The following is a 24,198-nucleotide window of genomic DNA, read 5'->3' on the forward strand; positions in this document are numbered from 1 at the left end:
CCGCAATAAAAGAAGCCACTGCAATGAGAAGTCCACTCTCCGCAACTAGAGAAAGCCCAGGCATAGCAATGAAGATCCAGCGCAGCCATAAATAATCAATTAATTGAAAGAATTGCTTGAGTCAGGCCAGGGAAGGTTATGATAATCTGCAGACTATCACAGAGCCTCCTGCAACATGGTCAGCTGGAGACTTCAGCCTGGCTGGTGGCAAGGGGCAACAGGCAGAGCCCATGCCACATGCCAGGCATCTCTCAGCCAGAGCTTCATGTGAAGCATCCGGTTCAAGCCTCCCCTCAGCTCCACAAGGCGGCGGCGGTGGCGTTCCCAGATTAGAAATGAAGAAACTGAGGCTCAGGAGGCTCCAAAGAGCTCACCCAGGGTCATGCACCTGAATGGACTGAGAACCTAAGAGGACCTCAGGCAATGTCTTGCCTGGCACCACCAAGCTGCCTGTTGGAGATGCAGACTTAGGCCACCCCCAGGACTGCTGAGCCCAAGTCCCTGGACGGCGCCCAATAACCCACATTTCAACGCGCTTCCCCAGAGCTGCCGGTGCACTCATGCTCTGCGAGCCCCACCCTGTAGGATGCCCACATCTTATTATTTGATGCTTCCCCTCAGTCTGTGGGGCAGAACCCCCCTGACCCCCGTAGATGTTTGTTGATTGAAGGGACAGTCAATGTCTGATTATCAAACTCAATAAGCCTCCCATATTTCAACTCAAGAACACAAAAAGGGATGGAAATCCACCCGCTGTCAAGCCTGAAAGACTCCGGTGCAAATAACATACTGGTTCGCAAATTTTTATCTAGTATAAAATGCAGGGGAATTAGGGCACTTTAAAATCTGCAATGCTAAAAGCCTAGCTCATCGCTGCTGCCAGAGGAGTCTACAAAACACACTGTTTCTCCCATTTGTCTGGACCCATTAAATGATCTATACAAGTGCTCGTTAGCCTCTTAGCATTAAACAGTTCTACCCAAATCACAAGCTTTCCTGGTGGCTCAGCAGAAAAGAATCCGCCTGCCAATGCAGGAGGTGCAGGTTCAATCCCTTAGTCAGGAAGATCTCCTGGAGAAGGAAATGGCACCCCACTCCAGTGTTCTTGCCTGTCAAATCCCGTGGACAGAGGAGCCTGGCGGGCTACAGTCTGTGGGGTTGCAAAGAGTCGGACACGACTGAGCACACATCAACACAGTACACGTGTGGCTCCTGCTTTGCAAAATCAAAGCGGGACCTTGATCTTCAGGCGCTGTGACAGGAGGAAGACAGAAGTCCTCTCCCAGGTGCGAACGGAATGCAGCATCCTTCTTCTCCTTGGGAGAAGTGGCAAGACAGGACCCGAGGAAAACTGGCTTAGAGGAAGAGCACCAGACTGGTGGTTCTATCACCTTCTACAAACCCTCCAATCATTCTTATAAACATGTTCAGGATGTTGCCTGTGTATCAGGCACTTTGAGACACGCTGGGCATGAATGCCAAATCTCCTGTGCTCAAGGATTCCCAGAATGACATCAGATGACAGCAAAGATGCTGGAAAAGCTTTCTCGGAGAGAGAATGCTTGAAGTAGGGGGTGGCTATCTGCAAGGTGAACATAGGTCAGGATGTGCCAGACAGAGAAGACGACGCAAGTCAACGCCTAACACAAAGCCCAAGTCACGCAAGCAATGGGCAGTCTGGTCAGTTCCTCCTCCAGACCTCCCCACCTGTCCTCTGTCCTTCACTGTCACCAGAGGACCCAAGTCACAGTCCCCAGCTGGCCTCCCTGCCCCTGCTCTGGTGCCCCTCAGCCTATGGTCCACATAGCGGCCAGGGCAGCTTTGAAAGACATGAGATCTTGACTTACAACCACCAATGGATTCTCGCTGCTCTGAGAATAAAGCCAAAGTCTCCTGCAAGTTTGCAAGTTTGCAAGTTCTCCTGCAAGTGTCCTGCAAGGCCCCTGAGTCTCTGCTTCTCCACCCCAGTGGTGGTGCTGGGGGCTGTGGTGTCCCAGGTAAGGTCTACCACATTCCTCTCTAAGGGAGCTTCCTGGACACTCCAGGCCTCTGGGGGACAGTCTGAAAACCAGCAGGCGGTTTCTTTCCAGCTCTAACCCCACAGAAAGGAGGGTACCCAGAGTCCCGTAAAGACGGCTGGTACCTAGCGGGGTGTTGAGGCAGACGCACTGCAGATCGAACCAGTAGTTCTCCACGTCCTGCATTGAGTTCAGGACGTACGAACGCCTCTCGAAGGGCCGGCTGCTGCGGGCCACGTTGTAATGGGGGTCACAGGTGGTGGTGTCCACGATGCCCACGTTCTTCTTCAAGTAGACAAAGACCTACAAGGGAGACAGCAGATGGTGAGGGGGGGCCACCTCTGAGTCGGGTTAGTGTCGGAAATGCTCAGGACCAGCCACCTTCCACTGGGGGTGAAGGCCGTTTACCTGATCTTTATCCTGAAACTTCTCCGTGGGGCCGAACTGGAGCAGCCCCATGAAGCAGAGCCTCTGAAGGTTCTCCACCACAGAGAAAATGAAACGTCTGCAGGGAGAGGGGGTGGCAGGCGTTCAGTCATTATCAGGGGGTCGGATGGGAGTGAGGGATGGGACTCGCTACTTCTCCCCTCTTCTACCTGTGGGACCTTGAAGGCGGGCTTCGGGCCTGCACTGAGCTGAGACCCAGGACCCCGGCCCATCACCACCCAGGGCAGTGGGGCACTGCTTCCACACGGGGGGCTTGAGATCAAAAATAACAAAAGGAAAACCCACTTCATCACCTACAGTCTTTATCAGCAGATTTTACTTTTAAAAGAACCTTGCAATCAAGGGCTAAAATGTCTCGGCCCACACTGCAATTGCCACTGTGCTTTACGTAGAAGGACAGAGTGGCTAAAGTAATGACCTGGGGTCTCTACAACCTGGAAAAAGCAGAAACCTTTCCTTTTCTGGGTCAACCATTACTCAGAAGCCTAATTTGGAGGGGCCTGTCGGGACCCTCAGCTGCCCCGAGTGACTGCAAGGACCTCACCTCTTGTACAGAAGCTGCTGCCGGATGGACCTGGGGAGAAAGCGGATCAGCGTGTGCTTCTTCAGGGGGTCGCTCAGAAACTCCTCGAGGTGGTCCACCTAAGAGGGGATTTTCAGGGCTCAGCTCACCCTTGAGGCCAGGGCGAGTTCCAAGAGTCGTGAAAGAACACTCCGCGCTATGTTCTGGGCTGAGGTCTCACTGAGCTGGGTCATCTGCCCCGTGGGGACATGGACCCTCCTCCGCATTCCCCCCTACCTCCCACATCGCTCTCTCAGCCCTGACACCCCGCCCCTCCCACCCTTCTGCCACACTGCTGGGGACCGAACATGTGGCCTCACTCACTGCTGGTGGGCATACGAAGTGCTAAAACAATCGTGGGGGAGCACAGGAGAATGTATATTTAAAAGGAAGAAAGATGGGACTTCCCTGGTGGCCCAGTGGCTAAGACTCAGTGCTCCCAACGCAGGGGCCCAGGTCCAGACTCAGTGCTCCCAAAGCAGGGGCCCAGGTTCGATTCCTGGTCAGGGAACTAGATCCCACGTGTCACAACTAAGACCCCGAGCAGCCAAATAAATAATTTAAAAAAAAAAAAGATAAAGGATGCTTATTGCCTTTAAAGCCATTGATTCTGCTTCTATCCTTACCCTTAGAGAAAAAATTTTAGGAGCTACCCACAAATACAGCTACTAAAAGGCATTCATCATCGTGTCATTTACAACACCAAGAAACTGGAACTTAAACACCCCAAAATATAGTACTGGTTAAATAAATCGGGGTATGTGCATAAAAGGAATACTATGGAGGGAGGTGGGAGGGGGGTTTGGGACAGGGGACACATGTACACCCGTGGCTGATTCATGCCAATGTATGGCAAAAACCAGTACAATACTGTAAAGTAATTAGCCTTCAATTAAAATAAATTATTTTTTTAAAAAAGGAATACTATGAATTTACTTAATATCAAGTTAAAACAATGGTGTGGAAAACACAATATGTTGTTCAGTGGTAAGAACATATGATAAAAGAATAAACACAGTATGATTTCAATTCACTATTTTTTTTAAAAAGGAAGCTCTCAAATATATACACACATTCACGTACATATAAACGTGGCATAGGAAAAAAAGACTAGACGAAAACACACAGATAACACAAGCGGCGATGTCTCTGACTGATACAGTTATGGCATTTCTATGGTTACTTCCGTTCTTTCCTTTTTCCTGTATTTACCGAATTTGTAAAAACATTTTATTGCTCTACCACAACTGTCTTGTCTATTGACTGATCTAGAAGGAACAAGTCTTTGAAATATTTCCCTTGACCCACCGTCCATCCAACCCCCACAATCTACTCTGCCTGCCTGCCTATTTAATCCATCTGTCTGTCTATCTGGCCAGCCACCCGTCACCCAGCCAGCTACAGCTGAGCGCAGAGCCCCGGTGTGGATGGAGCTGCGGCGCAGGCCCCTGCAGCGGCCTAGGCCCCTGCAGCGGCCTGGGGGTCGCCGTACCTTGTAGCTGACTTGCACGACCTGGGTGAAGATGGACAGGGGCAGGCATAGAAGCAGGTCGCTGACCAGGGCCCAGCCGAAGCCAAAGTCCTTGTGGACCGGGATGGGGGGGACGTAGCGCTTCCACGAGGCTTCGTCCACGAACACTAGGAGAAGACAGGGGTCACCCCCCAGACTCCCAGTCACGGTGCTGCTCTCTCCTCCGTGGTCCTGGATCCCTCTCACCACAAACTTGGGCAAAACCCTCCCCGTCGGGCAGGAGGCCCAGAGGCTCAGGAAGGCTGGGTGATGTCTGTATAGTGACCGGGGCAGTTCAGATTATAAGGATGAGGCACTGCCGTGACTCCCCACTGGACCCTGCTGTGACGTCCCAGCCCAGGGCATCTCACCGGTCTCCGTGGCAAGTTCCACTTCGCCCTCCCAGGTGTCCTTGGGTGCGGCATCGAAGGAGGCCTCCAGGTCGCTCCTGGAGGAGGACGGGACTCCTGCCTTCCTTTCCGAGAAGCTCAGCTCCTCCACTGTGGTAGGGTGCCCGTAGATCAGGTACCACAGAAACATGTGGATCACCCGCAGGCGAGGCATTTTGGGCAGAAACCCTAGAGAGCGCCCCAGTCCAGGAACTGGGGTGAGAAAGAAGGAGGGTGGTACGTGAAAACCCCAGGTTCCCTTCGGTTCACTTCATTCAAAATGACCGAGGGCCCCTGGATCCCAAGGGCCAGGGAGACAGCGAATGCTTCCATCCTCGTGGGACTTACTTTCTAGCTGACAGACGACAGCAAACTACCTAAGAGAGCATGCTGGATGGAAACAGCTGATGCAGCAAATAAAGCAAGGAAGGGAGAGGAGGGCGATACTTCCGTAGAGGCCTGGACGGTCCCGGGGAGAGACCTCGGGGGCGGCCTGGAGTTGGTGGAGTGGGCCATGCGGACACCTGGGCACACACCCCCTAGACTGAATGCAATGTGCCTAGCTTTCTTTCCTGGTGGCTCTGCTGGTAAAGAACCCACTTGCCAATGCTGGAGGCTCAAGAGACTCAGGTTCGATCCCTGGGTCAAATCCCCTGGAGGAGGAAATGGCAACCCACTCCAGTATTCTTGTCTGGGAAATCCCATGGACAGAGAAGCCTGGCGAGCTACAGTCCATGGGTTCGAGAGTCGGACACGACTGAGCGCACACCCACACACAGCATAGTGGGGAAGGGCCAGGAGACCCAAGGGACAGGGCAGAGCAAGGAAGGAGGGGAGCAAGGAGGTGAACCGCGGGGAGCGGGGAAGGGGGGCCTCCAGGACAGGCTCAAGGCTCACGGGGACTGCAGACACTCCAAAATCAGGTTCTTCTAAAGGGCTTATTTCTTTGACACCAACTGCTCCCTGACTTGCCCCAGAGAGAAGAGACAGGTGAGAGCAAGGAAGATGTGGCGGGGAGGACAAGGGGCCCAAGGGCCCCTCCTCCGGCACCAGGCCTGGACCCTGTGAGGAGCCCTTGGCTGCCTCTCGCCCCTGCAGGCACGTGCGCTGCTCAGGTGCACGTCCTCGTGTGAGCTCCCCTCCCCCACCTGCACTTTCTAACTGCGAAGCCTCGAGAGGAAAGGCCGAGCCCACATGTCTGGAGAGCTCAGCAAGTGGGGTCCCTCCTGCTCGGCATCCCCAGCCACTGGGGGCCCCGCCAGGACGTCTCCGCCTGAGGTCTGTGCCCTGACGCCGCTGCCCTCCTCCACCAACGTGCACGCTGTGACCAGCAACCACAACCGAAGCTCTGACTACGAAGGCCTGGCTGTGTGCGCAGCCCAGCACAAGCTGACGTCAGAGCTGCTTGGTGCAGGGGTGAGGGGAGTTGCTGTTGTTCAGTCGCTCGGTCGTGTCCCACTCTTTGCGACCCCATGGACTGGAGCCCACCAGGCTTCCCTGCCCTTCACCATCTCTTGGACTTTGCTCAGACTCCTGTCCACTGAGTTGGTGACGACATCCAACCCTCTCATCCTTGCTGATGGGAGGCAGCCCTGTCGGAGACCTGCAACCTGGAAAACTGGATAAACGCTCATACTCATCAGTGGCTGTAACTCCCAGAGGCTGTGGGGTCGGGAGAGGCAGAGATTTTCAGGGGTTTACCGAATGACCAGCCCAAGGATACTCAGCAGAAGTGTGTGTGTCTGTGTGTGTGTGTGTGTGTGTGTGTGTGTGTGTGTGTGTGACTCACTAAGTCGTGTCCAACTCAGAGATTTTCAGGGGTTTACCGAATGACCAGCCCAAGGATACTCAGCAGAAGTGTGTGTGTGTGTGTGTGTGTGTCTGTGTGTGTGTGTGTGTGTGTCACTAAGTCGTGTCCAACTCAGAGATTTTCAGGGGTTTACCGAATGACCAGCGTGTGTGTGTGTGTGTGTGTGTGTGTGTGTGTCACTCACTAAGTCGTGTCCAACTCAGAGATTTTCAGGGGTTTACCGAATGACCAGCGTGTGTGTGTGTGTGTGTGTGTGTGTGTGTGTGACTCACTAAGTCGTGTCCAACTCAGAGATTTTCAGGGGTTTACCGAATGACCAGCCCAAGGATACTCAGCAGAAGGGGGGGTGGGGGTGTGTGTGTGTGTGTGTGTGTGTGACTCACTAAGTCGTGTCCAACTCAGAGATTTTCAGGGGTTTACCGAATGACCAGCCCAAGGATACTCAGCAGAAGGGGGTGTGTGTGTGTGTGTGTGTGTGTGTGTCTGTGTGTGTGTGACTCACTAAGTCGTGTCCAACTCTCCTATGACCCCTGCACTGTAGCCTGGCAGGCTCCTTTGTCCATCGGATTCTCTAGGCAAGAACACTGGAGCGGGCAGCCATTCGCTTCCCTGGGGGTTCTTCCTGACCCAGGAATTGAACCTAACGCCTCCCGCACCGCACCTCATTCACTGTCTGAGCCACTAGGGAAGCCCCATCAGATGAAACGCGACTGGGCCCTGACCGGGAGCAGCCTTTTACCTACGACAGGGTGGTAGTTTTTCAGCTGGGTCACGCCCATTTTCTCATGGGTCTTTTTCACCCGTCCACCTTCTGGTTTCGAGGAGGCACTTGGCTGAGCGTCTCCTGATCCACTCGGGCCCTCTTCTCCTTGACTTTCCTCTTCGGCTTCCTCTTGAGGCACTGGAGGCTGGGGTGCTTTCATCCTGAAGGTCACAGGTAAGATGCGACGACAGTATGTGAGAAAACCGAGGGCTGAGAAACGAAAGGGTCTGTCCTCAAGAATTTGGCCCTGCAGAGTCAAATCAACCACCCACAGGGGCCGGACAGACGATCGTAAACGGACAAACTGTGTCAGGGCACTGGACACGCGGGGGAGACCTGGAGAGTACACCCCCACCTCTGGGGCAGCTGCTACCTTGTGAGCAAGGCGGCCTGCTGTGCTGGGCCCTCTGAGACTTTCATCCATGCCAGAAAACAGGAATGGGACGCGAAATTAACCAGCAACTGATTCACAGCACCCATGGCTGAGGCACGGCTGGCCACACAAGCCAGCGTCTGCGAGTCACCTCCAGCCCTGTGCCTGCCCGGGCCCCACCTCTACTTTAAACTCAACCAAAAACGTTCTCCCACCACGCTTTCTCTCAGTTCATTAGGTGGCTTACGAACAGAAAGACCTCAGAGAAGCAAGTGGAATCCTTCTGAGCTAGGATGGAACTGGGCAAGCTTCACATGCTACAGGGCCTATGATTTGAAGCACTCTGTCCACACGCTATTAAAACAGAATGAAGGATGTTAAGATTTTTTTTTTTTGTCTTAAATAATCCAGGGACTTCCCTGGTGGTTTAGAGGTTAAGAATCTGCCTGTCAGTGCAGAGGACACAGGTCTGATTCCCAGTCTGAGAACTAAGATCCCACACACCTCAGGGCAACAAAGCCCCAGAGCTGGTGCTCTGCAACAAGGGGAGCCTCCGCAACGAGAAGTCCACACACAGCAAGCAGAGAGGAGCCCCTGCCTGCTGCAACTAGAGAAAGCCTACGTGGCACAACGAAGACCCAGCACAGACAAAAATAAATGAACGATAATGAAAAAACAATCTCGAAATGGATCCTTTTTGAGACCAAGGCATCATGAATCATAAACTCCAGACCAGTGAATTCACTGATCGCACACAAGCATGAATAAAGGGCTTTTGTTGGAACGCTGACCAGGGCGGCCTCACTGTGAATTCCTGCAGGAGCGGCCACTTGCCTGTTGGCTGTGCTAGAATTGGACATCCGGAAGCGAACCTGCTCGATGGCACTTCTCACGAGAGGGTCGTTCTGGTCCATGGACGGGTGCACCACAAGGTCAACCTGCAGAGAGGGATGCGGGGGGGCTCCTGAAGGAGAAGGGAGGAGCCGGGGTAGACTCAGCCCCACACCTCGGCTCCTTGCTGGATCCCTGGTCATACCTGCTGCCATTAACATTTCCAAGTGGCACTGATGGAACCAAGTGAGATGCTGATCAGTTTACCGTTAACAGTTTCCGGCACCCAAATCCCTCAAGCACCCAGCCACAAAGCTCTGCCGTTGCTATCGTGCTGCTCTGATGGCTGAGGAATTCCGGCCTGGAAACAGAGCAGTCTGCCCTGCGGCCCCCCAGCTGGGCTGTCACGGCCCACTGGTCCCTGCTGCTACCTGGGGCGGGGGGTGGGGGGGGCGGCTCCTGATGCCCTGCTCCTGCGAGCGGAGCGTCTCCCACAGGTGCCCGGGAGTCCTAAGGGCTTCCATCTGGAAGAGGAAAGCGGCTTCCATCAGGCTCCCCTCACTGGGTGCCATCAGGGGGCTCCTGCCAGCTATGCCTCTGCACACACTGGCAGAGGATTTAGGGCTGCCTGTGTTGGTCTCGTGTTTCCAAGGTACTGAGGTTCAACAGGAAAGTGGTGATCATTTCTCAAGCCCCAACTAAGCTGATGGATGGACATGACTTGGTGGGGCTGAGCAGCACAGTGCGGGTGTGACAGCCGTACAGGAGGTGGCAGGCATGGTGACCTGGACCCGGGAGGGGCGGCTTCCTCTGACAGAAGATGGCAAGGAAAGGTCTGCTAAACAGGGAACTGTGGCCAGCAGGCTTCCTGCCCAAAATGGCCTGAAAGAGGGTGGGTCATAGGGAACCAGTGGCCACATCTGGGCAGGGACTTCAAAAAGCCACACTGGGCTCCATCTTTTCTGTTCTTCACTTGGAAAAGGGGACCCCTGCACTTCCTTGCCAGCTCTTTTTTGTGGTTTTGTGAGGTTCAGGTGAGATTAAAAAAAGTTCAGCAACACCTCAAGAGAATCTGAAAGCCTGGGGTCAACACACAGCACTCCTGGTTCCCCACTCTTCACAGCCAAATGGCCCAGCCAACCTCCCAAAGGCCCCCGATGGACCGAGGAGATGCAGGAGCAATGGCAAAAGGCGGGCGCCAGGCACAGCAACCCCAGCCAGCGAGGCTCCAGCAGAGAGGAGGGCCGCCTGCCAGCAGCCCAGGCCCTGGGTGCCAAAGTGCTAGCGAGAAACTCAAGCTTATTCCAGAGGCAGATGTAAAATCTGGGGGCCCTTTCCAGCGGCAAACAGTCTAATACAGAGGTACCCTGTGGCATGAGGCCCCCAGTACTAGGCACAGGTCATCAGCCTTTACCTGGGACACGTACTCCCCATCCCCAGCTCCTTGCCCATTCCCTTGGGTAACACCTGTTGGACATGGCACCAAATGGGCACATGGGACATGGTGGATACCTATATATCTCTATAAACACAGATTCTCTCAACTCCTAGACAGGATAGATATTCCTGCCTCCAGTGACTGCCTTGGAAGGGACCTGCTCCAGGAAGATCAACAGAAACTAGAGGTGGTGCTGCTGACTGGCTGGGCGACTGTCCCCTAGTGAGAGAGGTCACAGCCCAGGACTTCCGGCCATGCTCAGGGGGACGAGAGGCAGGCTGGCTGGGGATGGACATGGGGCAAGGTCAAGAGGGCTCAGAGCAGGTACAAAGACTGATGAGAGCTGCCAACCCGGAATGGTAGAGACGGAGTTTCCAAAGCTACTTTTTAGGATTGCTCTGTTGCTCAAATTTCGAAGGTCTCAAAAAATAAGATAAGTAAAGTGAAAGTGAAGTCGCTCAGTCGTGTCCGACTCTTTGCGACCCATGGACTGTAGCCCGAGCTCCTCCGTCCATGGGATTCTCCAGGCAAGAATACTGGAGTGGGTTGCCATTTCCTTCTCCAATAATAAGTAAATAATCTTCTCCAAGGTAAGTAAAAGAGACCCTAAATGACCTTGCCAGCTTAGTCAGAAAAAAAAAACCCATCAAAGCGGAGCTTTCTTAAGGCAAGAGATTTAAACTGTCATCAGAAAAAAGGTGAGGGAATTGCAAACGCCCGTCCCTCCCTCTGGTCTCCACGCCTAGCCGGGTGTCTCGAATGACTCTGACCCTGAAAAATTTATGCCTTCAAATATGTGCAAAGCCGCTGAGCTACAGCTGCTATGGGCAGGGCTCCAAACGTTAAATCTTACAGAAATAGATAGATTGGGACAGAAGAGATCTATTGTCCTCAGTGGACGCCCCGGCGGGGCATGCTCACCGACTCGCTGCCACCGTTTCCTCTGGGATGTGTTTTTTGCACGTTTCTGTGGATAATGTGCTTGCTGCTTAGCCTGAATTTTCCACCTTCTAAGTGTTGCCTCATTTCTCCTGTTGCTACTCAGCTGAACTTGGCTATGCCTCCCTGTCTCCTCCCCTTTGAGGCCGACTGCGGGGCTGGGCTCCTGCCTTGGGCTTACACACGCCGCGTCAGGCAAATTATTCCTCTTTTCTGTCCCTAGCTTCCACAGGAAGTTGGGGTAAATCCCTGCTGCCCCAGTGAGGAGGCATGATGGGAAATTCCAAGTCATCAGCAACAAAGGAACAACCCGGGCACCAACAAGGATGTGAGAAGCTGGTCAGAAAATGCCCAGCGTGCACGGTGGCCACGAGATACCTTCTTCTTGATGCCGTCCTGAATGACCGTCGTCCGATACAGTCTCAGCAGACCTTCCTCGGAGAGGTTCTGCACCAGGCGGATGATGGATTTCTTACAGCATTTGGTGGACACACCTTCTTGCTTCTCTTGATCCATGATCATCTTTTGAATTCTGAGACACCACAAAAGCAGCCGTTTAATAGTCACAGTCTCAACATGGAAGGCCAGTCTCAACCCCAGCAACTGACGCCTGCCTGATGGGATCCAGCCTAAAGCTGGGGAGAATTTACAGGGTGTTTTGCTGCTGCCAGGATGACTTCTTACAATGGCAAAGATCATCTCTCGCTGAGATAAACGGGTTAGCTAAGGACAGGCCGCCATTCATAGCAGCTAAGGAATGGCCCAGTGTCTCACCATCGACACCCTCAGCTCCGGAGCTCTTTTGATTCTTCTCCATCTCTCTAGCGTTTACAGAGCCACTAAGGCAGTGTTTCTAGATCACCGGCCACAGAACAGCAGGGCCAGACGGGGCTTCAAAAACAGCCAGCTCCATGCCTCTGTGCCCAGGAGAGGAGACACAGCCAGCAGTATCCGCAGGCCGTCCCCCCTTCCCCTAGTGAAGGGACTCCCGTCCTTGCCTCAAGGGTAAGGCTCCTTCCAATCAGGAGGCTTTGATCTTGACTGCCCAGAAGCCCAAGTATGCTACCCAGGACGTGGTGGTAACAGTGAGTTAGAAGGACCAAACCAGAGAGCAGAGCCTCCACTGAACCTGGGAATGGAAGCTCCACATGTCCCTTTTGCTTTCATACAAAGTTTTGTCTGAACAAAAGGCTCCGTGGAGGCTGATGCTATTACCTGCCTACGTTTCCTCTCACCCTGTCCTGAGCACAAATGGCGAAGGAAGCAGCAGGGCAAACGCGCTTCCCGTGGCCCGTTTCCTGCCCCACTGTGCTTTCCCTGTCAAGTGTATGGGTAGATATTCTTCAGTGTCTAACTTCTCAAATCACACAAGCAGATTCTAAATCCTTTCTACCACAAAGGGCTCCTGTGAGAATGATACAGAAGAGAGATGCAAATGCCTCCGGGTCCTTTCTGCTGATGGTGATGACTCCCCCAGGCGTTAGTTTTAATGTAAGACAGACAGATAGACTACTCCTTACGTGAACAAGCTCTCGATTAAGCGGAGGTTGGTGACGGCCTCTATGATCAGATTCCTGCGCTTCAGCAGTCGGTAGGTCTCGTGGGGCTTGTCTTGGCCTGGGCCATGCTTCCCTGTCTTCTGGGAACCACCACTCTCCTAGAACAGAGACCGAAAGAGAATTAAAAACAACGGACTCAGCAAGGCTTGGGGGCCAGACACCACGCCTGCTGGTATGCTTTCCCTCTTTATGGAATTCTACACCACGTTTCAAGAAAAGAAGTCAAGAGGATCACAGCTCTCACAGGATCCCACTACCCCACTACCTCAGTGCTTTGAAACAGCACAGACATGCCAGAGGTTTATGAAGGTCAGCTGGCTTCAGAACAGAAACCAGACACGTCTACTCTAGCCCTTCCTGGAGAAGGGGACTGCCTTCACTCAGTTCTGACTTGCTTCTTCCACAGTGGAAGGAAGGAAATGGACAGACTGAACGCGGACTCCCTACAGTCACTCTGTGGGGCTTTCTTCATTCAAGCCTTATTATTAAGGTTCCATTTTACGGAAGAGGAATCCGGGGCTTCCTGAGGTGAAACAACCAGATAGGGTCCAAGGGCATGAATGCGCACCAGGATGGGCTTCTGCGTCCACGTGGAGGAAGCCACGGGCAGCCTCTCCAGGGACATAAAGTAGACAGAGAGGCAGCCTAGGAGTGAATCATGATGAGCAGGAGAGAACGAGGCGGAGAGCGGGGCAGACGGGTGCCCTCCCCACCCTGCCACCACGCCCACACCTCTTTTCCTGCCTCCTTTCAGGAGCTCAGATCCTGACCTTGTTCCATCTGCTTTCAGATCACTTACCCCAAAGCCCAAATCTGCGCCCTGCAGCGAAGGGAAATCCCAACCCCAACACATTCCTGGAAGATCCCTTGGCACAACTCAGGGCCTATTCTGCTGGACGCGCTTCTTACTTGGAGCAGCGCTTCCAGAGAAACGAGAACGCGAAGAGAACACGCTTGGGCAGGGGTCCCATCACCTCCCCACTGCCACGGATGCTCCACGAGGGGCTCACTGATTTCCTCAAGCAGGTGGGGCCTGAAGGGAGAGTCAATCACAGATCCAAGAAGGGGCCCAAGAGTGGGAGAAAGACTGGTTCTCTCCTCTACTTCAGAGCAAACATTCTGGAGGAATGTTAAAGAAACCTGCCTGCTTTCCAAGGGGGCTGCCGGGGAGCAAAGTGAACACACGCTTTACCAAGAGACCTCCAGACAGTGTGGCTCCTGCCCCTCTGCTCAGCAAGTAGAGAAAAGAAGGACGAGGACTCTGGGGACAGACTTCTAAGAGGAAAACGCAGAGCTGAGCGAGGACCTGCAGGGCCTGGAGGGAGCGTGTTGCTAGGGGCACGAAGACCCGACAAGGAGGCGCAAAGAGGGGGGCAGGGCTGAGGACGTCAGGGAAGACCCTCAGGAACCTGGTGGGCCCCACCCGCCGGCGGGCCCGGGCGCTTCAGGTGGAGACGAGACCAGGCACGACCTGAAAAAGAGTCACGGCATCTGATGACAGGATACGGCTAGAAAGTTCTGCCGTCTATGGGGTCGCAGAGTTGGACACGACTGAAGCGACTTAGCAGCAGCAGCAGCAGCAGCAGCAGCAGCAGCAGCAGAAGGTTCTAGAATATTCCACAAAAACCCCTCACTCTCTTATACCCCACCTCACCCCTCCTTGCTGTAGGGACAGGGCCCAAACTCAGGCTTCCACGCCAGAGACAGAAAGAGAAGCAGGGCAGGGTGGGAGCTGCAAGCCCACGGGTTCTAATCTCCATTCTGTCATCAGCTGAGCAGGCAAGTCCCTTCATCCCCGGGGCTTTGCTCGCCTCCTCCAGGACCAGACTCGGCCTTTGTTGTCAGGGCTGCTGTGAAGCTGGAACCAAACAGCAGCAACACCACCAAACCACGCCAGTCCCAAGTCTGCCCTGTCCTGGACGACTGAGGCACCGCTGGCCGTTATCCGAGGCACTTTCAGGAGACCGAGGACGGCAATGGGGAACTGAATCACTCAACGACAGGGCTGCTCCTGTGTCAACTGCCTTTTCATCCCTCTAATAACATACAGGAAAAAGTACTGGTTTGACTCTTTAATGCCGTGGATACAACAGGATCTGACCAGAAAGAACTAAACAAGCTTTGTTTTTATCAGATCTTTTTATGATCACTTTCTTTTTAGGGCAAATGATACTGGCTTTTCACCTAAAGTGGGGTTTTTCAACCCCAGAACTGCTGACGCTCTGGGCAGGATAACTCCGCTGCGGGCTGTCCTGCACAGTCTAGGACAGTTCGCAGCCTCCCTGGCCTCTGCCCACAGGACGCCGGCAGCGCCCTCTCCCCACTGGGACAGCTGACAATGTCTCTATGTGAGCGCTCGGTCATTTCCGGCGCTCTGCGTTCCCATAGACTGCAGCCCATCAGGCTTCTCAGTCCATAGGATTTCCCAGACAAGAATACTGGAGTGGGTTGCCACTTCCTTCTCCAGGGGATCTTCCTGGCCCAGGCATTGAACCTGTGTCTCTTGCATCTCCTGCATTAAGACACTGCCAAATATTCCCTAGGAGGCAAAATAGGCCCAGAGTGAAAACCATTGATTTAAAGTAGCCATACAGGGACTTCCCCTGTGGGCCAGAGGTTAAACATCTGCCTTGCCATGGAGGTGACTCAGGTTCAATCCCTGGCTGGGGAACCAAGATAACACGTGCTGTGGAGCAACTAAACCAGAGCACTGTAACTCCTGAGGTCACTCAGAAGCCCATGCGCCACAACCAAAGATCCCGCAGGACGCAACCAAGACCCGGTGGAGCCAAGTAAATATTAAAGGGGAAAAAAAGTAGCCATTTTCCCTCCAAAATAAATTTAAATAAAAAGAGTATGTGGCGACAAACGCCAAAGTTCTGCACATAACAGGTGATTTCTGGTCAAGGCAGGCCACGCGACGGCGGTAGGTAAAAAGCGCTGCGTTCCTTCCCACAGGGCCCTGCCCCCTACCCACCTCCAGGCCTGAGCACGTGGCCCTTCTGCTATTACTGATTTTGTTGTTGTTGTGATTCGTTAAGCACACAAAAGAGAAGGCTGATGCCCACCTGCCACCGGCTCTTTCCTGGAGGAAACAGCCTCCCCGTGGGACTCACCTTGGAGTTTTCAAGCCTGACCTCTTCAATCACGGCAATGTCGCCACTGTGACTGTCCACGCAGTGGGGGCCCAAGGACATGCCAAGCTCCGAGGAGCCGCTGGTGTCCAGCTTGTCCCCACCGAAGGCGCCCCGAGAGGCTCGCTCTTCGGCGGCTCCCGAGGAGAAGGATGACTGCTTCTTCAACGGGTGGAGGTTGATGACCTTCCAGCCCCCTGCGGCGGAGGACAGGTGTTGGTGGGATGACCGTGACCGCAACAGGGGGAACGTGAGAGGGGCTGCTTCTGCTCAGCTGCCAAGCCAGAGCTGCTCAGGCCAAAGAAGCCCATGTGGTCAGTTTAAGATGAGGGTGGTGGGCCTGCAAGCTACCCCTCCCAGCGTAACCCCCCCACCCCTGATGTGCAATTCTGCTGTCAGCAGCAGCAGCATCCAAATGTCTAAGAAACATCTTCTGATTGTTGGAGGGAAGTGGATAGAGGAAGTTTAGGAAATTCCATCCCTTTAATAGTTGAAATATAACAAAACATGGGTGAAGGGGAGGAGAGTTGGTGGCAGCCTGGAGACAGACCACACGAGGCTCTCCTGAACCTAAGGTTAAGTGACGCGTGTGACACTGACAGGCCCCTGCTGGCACAGCACCCAGGCCACCCTCGGTGTCCGCTGGACTGAACGGCCCCAGAGCCAGACTGAGAGCGCGCACCCTCCCGCCCCCGCCCCAAGCGCCCCTACCCTTGTTCGGGGTGGAGTGGTGGGGCTGGGTCCTGAGCCCGCCGTTCGAGAAGGACCTCGCGTCCCGCGGGGCTCTCCTGCCTTTTCTCTTTCTGCTGCCGCCGCCGCCCTCCTCATCACTGTCCAGCTCGGAGAGGAAAGCATCCTCCCCCTCGGGCAGCAGCGACTCCTCCTGCACCGAGGCCAGGCTCACGGTGGTCAGCAGCTCGTTGCGTGCCTTCTCCCTCTCATACTGCCGGCTCAGGTCGCTCTCCTCCGCAAACACGCAGGAGATGTACTTGGTGGTCCGCTGCCGCCCTTCGTCCTCCATGAAGCCCTGGGCAGGGGACACAACGTGTTTAAGACACCGCAGAGGACACAGGGCCGCCCAGGCCTGCAGGTGACCAGGGTTGGGAGGGTGGGGGGCCCTGCAGTGTCTGTCTGCTTATCATTCCTGCCTTTCCCCGCGCCTCCTCCATCTCTTGCCTGCACCCCAGCTCAGCTCCTCAAGATGTTCCCTCCTATCTACCAAGCCTCAGCTCCTGCTCCACAGGAAGCAATCCTGACTGTCTGCTCTAGGAGACCCTGAGCCCCTCGCTGGGCAGTGCCCTCACCTGGCCTTCCATAAACTCCCAGGCCCGGGATGCCCTAGGCCCACGGGAAACAGTAAGCAGAATTCAACACTTTCTAACTGTCGTCAAGATGCAGAGTCAGAGCCTGGGGGTCTCCGGCTCTGTTGAGCCACTGCCGTGGTGATTGGGAGTGAAGCTGACCTATTGCCTTTTGTCTTCCAGAATAGGGGAAAGGGGCTTTCTGCCCGTAATGGTAGAAAGGGTAACACCTTCCATGTGCCAACCACACGCCAAGGACAGGGCTAAGCACTCTGCAATCATTAGCTCAACTGTTAACACTGCCATCCAGCAAATGGCCAAAAAGTTGGCAACAAGGGAGTGAGGCATAACAGGCTGAGACAGCAGGTCTAGTCCCGAAGGGGGATCCCAGACCCAGTTAGCCAACTCGGTGCCCCCAGGACCCAGGCCAGGGACACAAACAAGAAGGAGGGTAGGGCGGGGACTGAAGTCTGGGGCTACCTGCTTTATTTCAAGGGGCACTTGGAGGCGCCAGCCTCAGCTGACCCCCCACAGGGGAACGGGGGCGGGGGAGGGCGCTTGCTCCCTAGACTGCAGCATCTCCCCCTGACTTTTCAATGCTGATGACTTGGTTAGTTTTCAGAAGTTGAAAACCAACCAAATCCACAGCAGGGAGTGGGGGCCACGCTGGTGGGATGCATTTGGCCCCCTCCCCCGGCAGCCATGTGCCCCCTTGATGGAGACCTGGGCTCCTGACTGTCTGAGCCAGCCCTTTAGAACCACGTGGAGCACGCACACATGCACCCGAAGACAATGAACCACGCGGGATGACTCACGCTGTTACCTTGACAACTTTGAATCTCTGAAGGAGACGGCACAGCATCCTGGCTTCCAGCTTTCCCACATTCATAGCCACTCGGATTTCAGCCTGGGAAATGCCTTTCGTGCCTCGGCGCTCGACTGCGAGAAACAATCCACTTGACCCCTAGCCTCCGCCACGGAGCCCCTCTGCACAGGTCGGGTCAGCTCCCACCCACCTTTCCTAGGCATGGACATTTCAACACAGGGAAACCGACAAACAGAATAAGACACCCTGCCTCCCCTCTCCCTCTGCTCCCAAGACTCGGAACATTCCGACTCATGGCTCATTTCTAAGCGCTCCCTATCTGACTCCTCCATGTCAAAGCTGTAAATGTCAAGTGACCGAGGCCTGATCTACTGAGTTCCAGGGACGCTGTTTTTCTCTTGCAACGAGAAGTGAGTGCTTTCACATGAATGAACTTTCTCAGCTAGATTAAACTGAGCCTTTTTAAAAAAAGCCTGGAAGTAATTTTAATGAAGAACTTTTCATTTTCCTATCTTTCTCGGTAGACTCAGAGGCACCATGGACACAGATTATTGTATTACCACAGCTGCCGGACAGCAGGGGTTGGGGAAGAAAATAACCCTATTTGGCCCTGTAATAAATGATCAGTGGACAACTGTGCAATTATTTGCTCTGTCTGGTATGTCAGCCCCTGCCCTGCTACATGCTGGGCTATTACTGGATCTGCCTCTAAAGAGCTGTTTCAAATATACTCAGAGATTGGGAGGTGCCTGTGAGGTGGGGGTGGGGGTGGGGGTGGGCAGGAGTCCCTCCAGTTAAATACAGCAAATATAGGGCAGATTTGGGGGGAAAATTCTGTACTGTTCAGAAAGAATTTCCCTTTCATTTCCTGATGGGTCACACACGAGGCCGCTAGGCAACGCCAATCTGAATGAAGACAGTTTTGCTACGTTTATTGTCCATGCATAAAAATTTAAACAGCAGAATGCAAAGAAGTGATCAGCATGTGCTCCTATGTTGAACTAGCAACTTGCTACAACCAGGGATGAAAGGGTTAGGACAGTTTTATCCCCAGATTGTGTCTGAGCGGTGTTAAAGAAGACCTCCCTATAGGCTGTGCTGATTCGCCCGGTGGCTTCGTATCTGCTGATGGAACCAGACCTCCTGCAGCCCCTCACTTGCTACTCTAGACACGCTCCCCTACAGGGATCTGCGGCCACAGCATCTACAGCACTGGGTCACGGCTGCCTTAGACAGATGTTAGGAAAGTCAGGGGAAGGAGGGGAGGGGTGGAGACATGGTTGTTCCCCACCTTCATCACTATAATCCCCAGCCTGCAATGAATGATCCCAGGCCAATTTTAAAAGCTGGAAGGTGACTCTCAAATCTTTGAATAACAATGGTAATAGGTAATCGTTTCCATGGTCCCTATGTAAACCAGATGTTTTAATCCTACTCGTTCAGTCGTCCTATGTGCTGGCGGGGATAATGGCCTCATTTTATAGATGAAGGAACTGAGGCTCAGAGACCTTGCTAAAGTCTACAGCCGGCAGACAAGGGGCAGAGCAAGGGTTCAGACTCAAATCTGACTGCAAAGTCGAGGGAAACTTTGCTCCCTGATGGAAGACATTCTCCACAGCAGGGCCCTCATTTGACGTGAGACCAAAACACGTCTTGCCCCAGAGCTCAGGACCCAGAGCAGGTTTGAGAATGGGACCTACTGAGCTCGTAGGTCTGCGTGAGCATGTCCCGCTCGAACACGATGTCCACCGGAGGCACGCCCTTGGAGATGACGTCCTCGTCGTCGTCGTCGTCGTCCACCTTCCGCTTGAACTCCTTTAGCAGTCTGAGGCAGCGCACCATGATGTCGGTCCCTGGGGACACAGACACGCGGTTCCACAGTGACACACCGGCACGGCTTCGGCAGAGGAAAGGCCGCATGTGGCACCAAGTTCCGAACATGGAAAACCGCATACCTGGGAACACGAGCCCTGAAAACTGACTCCACAAAGTTGCTTTTAAAAATATAAATATAACTAGAAAACAAAGAAACGCAAATGAAAGGAATAATGAGATGCCATGCTATGGCCTATTAAATAAACAGCAGCTCTGCTTCAGACAAGCTCCAATGACCACAGGAAACGTGCCTGTTTTCCCATCGGTCCACACCACCACCTACCACCCCACTCTGGAATGCTGTCCGGAACGAAGCAGGCATGCGTGCACAGTATCACTGCAAGGATGAAACACAGCTTCTCCCTTTTAAGTCAATACCCACACCACCACAGCTTCCCTGGTGGCTGGGCAGTAAAGAATCTCCCTGCCAATGCAGGAGACACGGGTTTGATCCCTGGATCAGGAAGATCCCCTGCAGAAGGAAATGGGAACCCACTCCAGTATTCTTGCCTGGGAAATCCCATGGACAGAGGAGCCTGGCGGGCTACAGTCCAGGAGGTCACAAGGAGTCGGGCACGACTGAGACACTAAAGGACAAGCCACTCCTCAGACACCTGCCAGTCCCTGAGGCTGGTCTAAGCCCTCCCATGGCTAGTCCTCAGCATGGCCTTAGGAGATGGGCTACCATTCCCATTTCACACTTGAGAACACGAGGAGCTAAGGGACTGGCCCAAATCCCCAGCCTCAGGGGGTGAGGAACTGGGACTTATTGGGCGCTTCAGCCTCGGAGCCCAGGCCCTAAACCTTTGACCACACACGGCCCCTAATTCAGATACCCATGTGACCGGGAGCCAGAGCCGCCCACGTGAGAGGGGGCTCGATGCAGCGCCTAGGGCAGGCAGATGGACGTGTTCTCAGGCAAGAGCCCAGCGTTATTTCTTCCACACTTTTATAACTTCCTTAAGGGCTTAATTAGCCAAGGAAAGATACACAGAACAGCCCTCCAAGTAACTGGAAGTGGAAGAAGAGGATCGCTGCAGGTACACTTGTGGACTCTGAGGCACCGAAAGACAACGCTCTCTGCCGTCAGCCTCCTGCTCCTCACGCCAAGGCGGTAACTGGGCTCATGGGCATCCGCCGCCAGAGCCTTCTCCCGCCAGCACAGCTGCCGCCTCTGCTGACAGCCAGGAATAAATGATGCTCAGAGGGAGGGTGGGGATGAACGCAGTCCTGGGTCGGGCACATGTGGTTTCAGCCTCAGCTCTGCAACTCTGGGCAGGTGACCTGCTGTAGCTGTCTGCTCCCCACTTAGTAAAATGAGGTGACCATGCTCTCTGCCTCACACACTGGCGTTAGCCTGACCTGAGATAATGTCTGTACGCTGGCACGATGTTGACCTGGCATGGAGCTGGCATGGAGCCATCACTTAACACTAATGCCCAGCTCTTGACATGGGCCAGGCACTGTGTGCTGAGTGTTACATAAATTAACCCATTTCCCGAGGTTCTAGAGTTTTTCCACGACTCAGAGAATCTTGATTTTGATTATTAAAATCCCTTCAGCTTCTGCTTGCCATTTTCTAGTGAGACTGTTCTAGAGCACAAGTCAGCTAACGGCAAAGCCTCAGGGACCAGAGTGAGACTAAGCGGATGAACGTGGCCTCTCATTCCATTTGAGCTGCCACGGAGATCTGCAACCACCCTGGAGGCACGAGCCTGTTGATGATAACCCCTGACCCCTGGGTGCAGGGCATTCTTTCCAGGAACAAAAGGCAAGAGAAAGAGAATCGGCTAGCTCACTGCACACGCTTTCAAATACACAAAGTTCTAGGCATTTCAGGCACACAAAAACTTTCGTGGTGTGTACGAAAGTCAGCGTTTGTACACACGCCTGTCAACGACTCAGGATGGGCATCAACTTAGCAGGAAAACAGCCTTAATTTACACATTCTGAAGACCCAGAAAGGAAGAAGGGAAGGACAGAATCTTTACTGAGCACCCTGGATGAGCTGGGCACTGCGCTAGGTCCTTTCAGAGACTATTTTACTTAATCATCTCCTGGCTTCTGCAAGTTATTGTCGCCATCTGAAGGAAAAAAGGAAACTGAAGCTCAGAGGGCTTGAAGGATCTAAGGAGCCTTGGACCCAGCAAGTGGTATTCCTTACACACCTGGCCACCTGGTGGGATGCAAATTTCACATTTCTATCAGAAAGCACTGTTCCTTGGAAAGGAAAACCCAGAGTGGCTGTGGTGTGGAACAAGTAGCTATGTGTCTCACATCTCATCTGGCCCCTAGCAGAGCTGTATCCTTAACTGTGATCAACTCGGTAAGGAACAAAAGCCAACAGAGGAGCCCAGGACAGACTTCCAGGACAGAAAAAGCAACATCGGGCGGATGTTATGTAAATTCAGAGTGCTACCCCGTCACCCCACCAACACCCTTCCCTGAATGGAGCTGGGCTGGTCAGTGATAGGGAGTCATTCAGATAGCCTGGGAAACTGAAATCACAGCAAGCCCATGGGACATCCTGAGGAGAGGGGCGTGCCCTGGGTACCTGCAGAAGGAAAGTATTAGTTGCTCACTTGTGTCTGACTCTCTGTGACCCCATAGAATTCTCCAGGCAAGAATACTGGAGTGGGTTGCCATTCCCTTCTCCAGGGGATCTTCCCAACCCAGGGATCGAACTCAGGTCTCCTGAATTACAGGCAGATTCTTTACCATCTGAGCCACCAGGGAAGACCAGCAGAGAAGCCTGACCAGAGATGGAAGGACAGAATTGGGGGCAGCACCCAAAAGGACAGAGAAGGGGTGCAGCCCACAACCCACGGCTGCATGCACTCTGGAGTCAGTGTGTCGGGTCAGAACCTGCCTCTGGCACTTACAGGCTGGACCAGCACAGAGCCCTGGGCCTCAGGCTGCTCAGCTATGAAATGGGGACAAGGACAGTATCTTCCTCACAGACTGCTCAGTGAGTAGTGCTTGCAACTGTCTTATCAATACTCATCACAACCTCTGAAAAGCACAGCTCAGGGGTGCAAGTGTTAGACCATGTCACTCGGGTGGAAAATGTTAGGAGGCTGCTTGGGGCCTTTCAATTTGATTTCACAGCATTTATTCTGTGATGGGCCCACGACACAGAGAGAGGGATGAGACAGGGGTCCTGCCCCTGCAGAGGGCATGTCTGAGAGGCACAGAGGCCAAGGAGCCCAGCACAGGGTGTCGCGGCTTCTTGCAGGCCTGGGTGTGTACTCTGGCTCTGCTGCGGACCAGCAGTGAACCTCTCCGAGCCTCAGACTCCTCGTCTACAAGACGGGATAATTCTACAGCGTGTCTACACTACCCAGGGGTGAGGACTAAGGGGGAGAACGCTCGTAAGTGCTCAGGGCATGCTATCTGGCCAGATGACTACAGAGGAACTGGCTATGAAGTGCTCAGGGCTCTGCTTCCAGAACACACAGAGTCGGCAGACGAGAAAAGACGCAGGCCAGGGCTACACAGGGGGAGAGAGGGAGGAGGGGGCATGTGGGTGGGATAGTAAAGGACACAGAAGAATGATCTTTGCAGAACAGGGCAGGCTTTCCAGGCAGGAGGAGGGGCACCAGCAAAGGCGTGGAGGTGGGAGAGGACTGTTTGGGAAGGGGCTGAGGTGGGGGGAGGCGGGAATGAGGGTGAGAATGACGAGATTCCAAAGGTTGCTAAACCAAGCAGAGATTTATGTTTCACTCTGCGGGAAGATCCCCTGGAGGAGGGTACGGCTACCCTCTCCAGCATTCTTGCCTGGAGAATTCCATGCAGAGAGGAGCCTGGTGGGCTACAATCCACGGGACGGCAAAGAGGCAGATGAGAGTGAGCACCTAACACTTTCACTTTTTCACACCACAGGCATCCAGGTTACCTGGGATGTGGAGGGCGGCCTGGAGGGAAGAAGGCCTGAGGGCAGTCTCCTGCCCTGGGGGCTTCACCTGCTCGGCCCCTCCCTCGCCCCCTTCCACTTCCTCTCAGGGAGGGGGAGGCGGGCAGAGGGACCTGATGGCTAAGGGCTCAAGAGCCACTCTTGCTGCGGCCCCGCCCACCCCGCCCCAGCACATCCCAGCTCTATGACCCCAGGCAGGCAATCTGTGCTTCAGTTTCTTATCAGTGAACTGAGGAGAATGAGCAGCACTGACAAGATGGGGCGATAAAAGGATCAGAGCTGAAGAACTGACACTTGGCTCCGGGCGGCAATTCTCTCCATGGGTCTTCCACCCCACCCCACCGCCGACCACAAAACGGCTGACCAAGTGCAGGCTCTCCCCCAGCCCTTTCCTCCCCTCTGTCCCGTCCTAAGACAAGTCGTCAGAGTCGAAGTCTCTCTGGGTCGCTCTGGGGTCCTGACAGCACACAGGGAGCTCAGCCCGGCTTGGGAACCTGCGGAAACGGCCTC

General features: G+C 54.1%; 1 protein-coding gene across 1 annotated transcript in view; it reads right to left on the bottom strand.

Annotated features, from left to right (window-relative positions):
- GTF3C1 (general transcription factor IIIC subunit 1) overlaps positions 1 to 24,198 on the bottom strand; it is a 79,523-nt gene that overhangs the window by 26,194 nt on the left and 29,131 nt on the right. Inside the window, exons 7-19 of the mRNA XM_069570401.1 lie at positions 19,601 to 19,753; positions 17,898 to 18,013; positions 16,485 to 16,800; positions 15,756 to 15,970; positions 12,601 to 12,737; positions 11,459 to 11,612; positions 8,707 to 8,810; positions 7,476 to 7,660; positions 4,909 to 5,139; positions 4,520 to 4,665; positions 3,010 to 3,107; positions 2,427 to 2,523; positions 2,144 to 2,321 (exon numbers count right to left, since the gene is read on the bottom strand). Coding sequence (XP_069426502.1) covers positions 2,144 to 2,321; positions 2,427 to 2,523; positions 3,010 to 3,107; positions 4,520 to 4,665; positions 4,909 to 5,139; positions 7,476 to 7,660; positions 8,707 to 8,810; positions 11,459 to 11,612; positions 12,601 to 12,737; positions 15,756 to 15,970; positions 16,485 to 16,800; positions 17,898 to 18,013; positions 19,601 to 19,753 — 2,130 coding nt within the window. The remainder of the gene's footprint in view (positions 1 to 2,143; positions 2,322 to 2,426; positions 2,524 to 3,009; positions 3,108 to 4,519; positions 4,666 to 4,908; positions 5,140 to 7,475; positions 7,661 to 8,706; positions 8,811 to 11,458; positions 11,613 to 12,600; positions 12,738 to 15,755; positions 15,971 to 16,484; positions 16,801 to 17,897; positions 18,014 to 19,600; positions 19,754 to 24,198) is intronic.

Source organism: Ovis canadensis, chromosome 24, assembly GCF_042477335.2.
Source record: "Ovis canadensis isolate MfBH-ARS-UI-01 breed Bighorn chromosome 24, ARS-UI_OviCan_v2, whole genome shotgun sequence".
Lineage (NCBI taxonomy): Eukaryota > Metazoa > Chordata > Mammalia > Artiodactyla > Bovidae > Ovis > Ovis canadensis.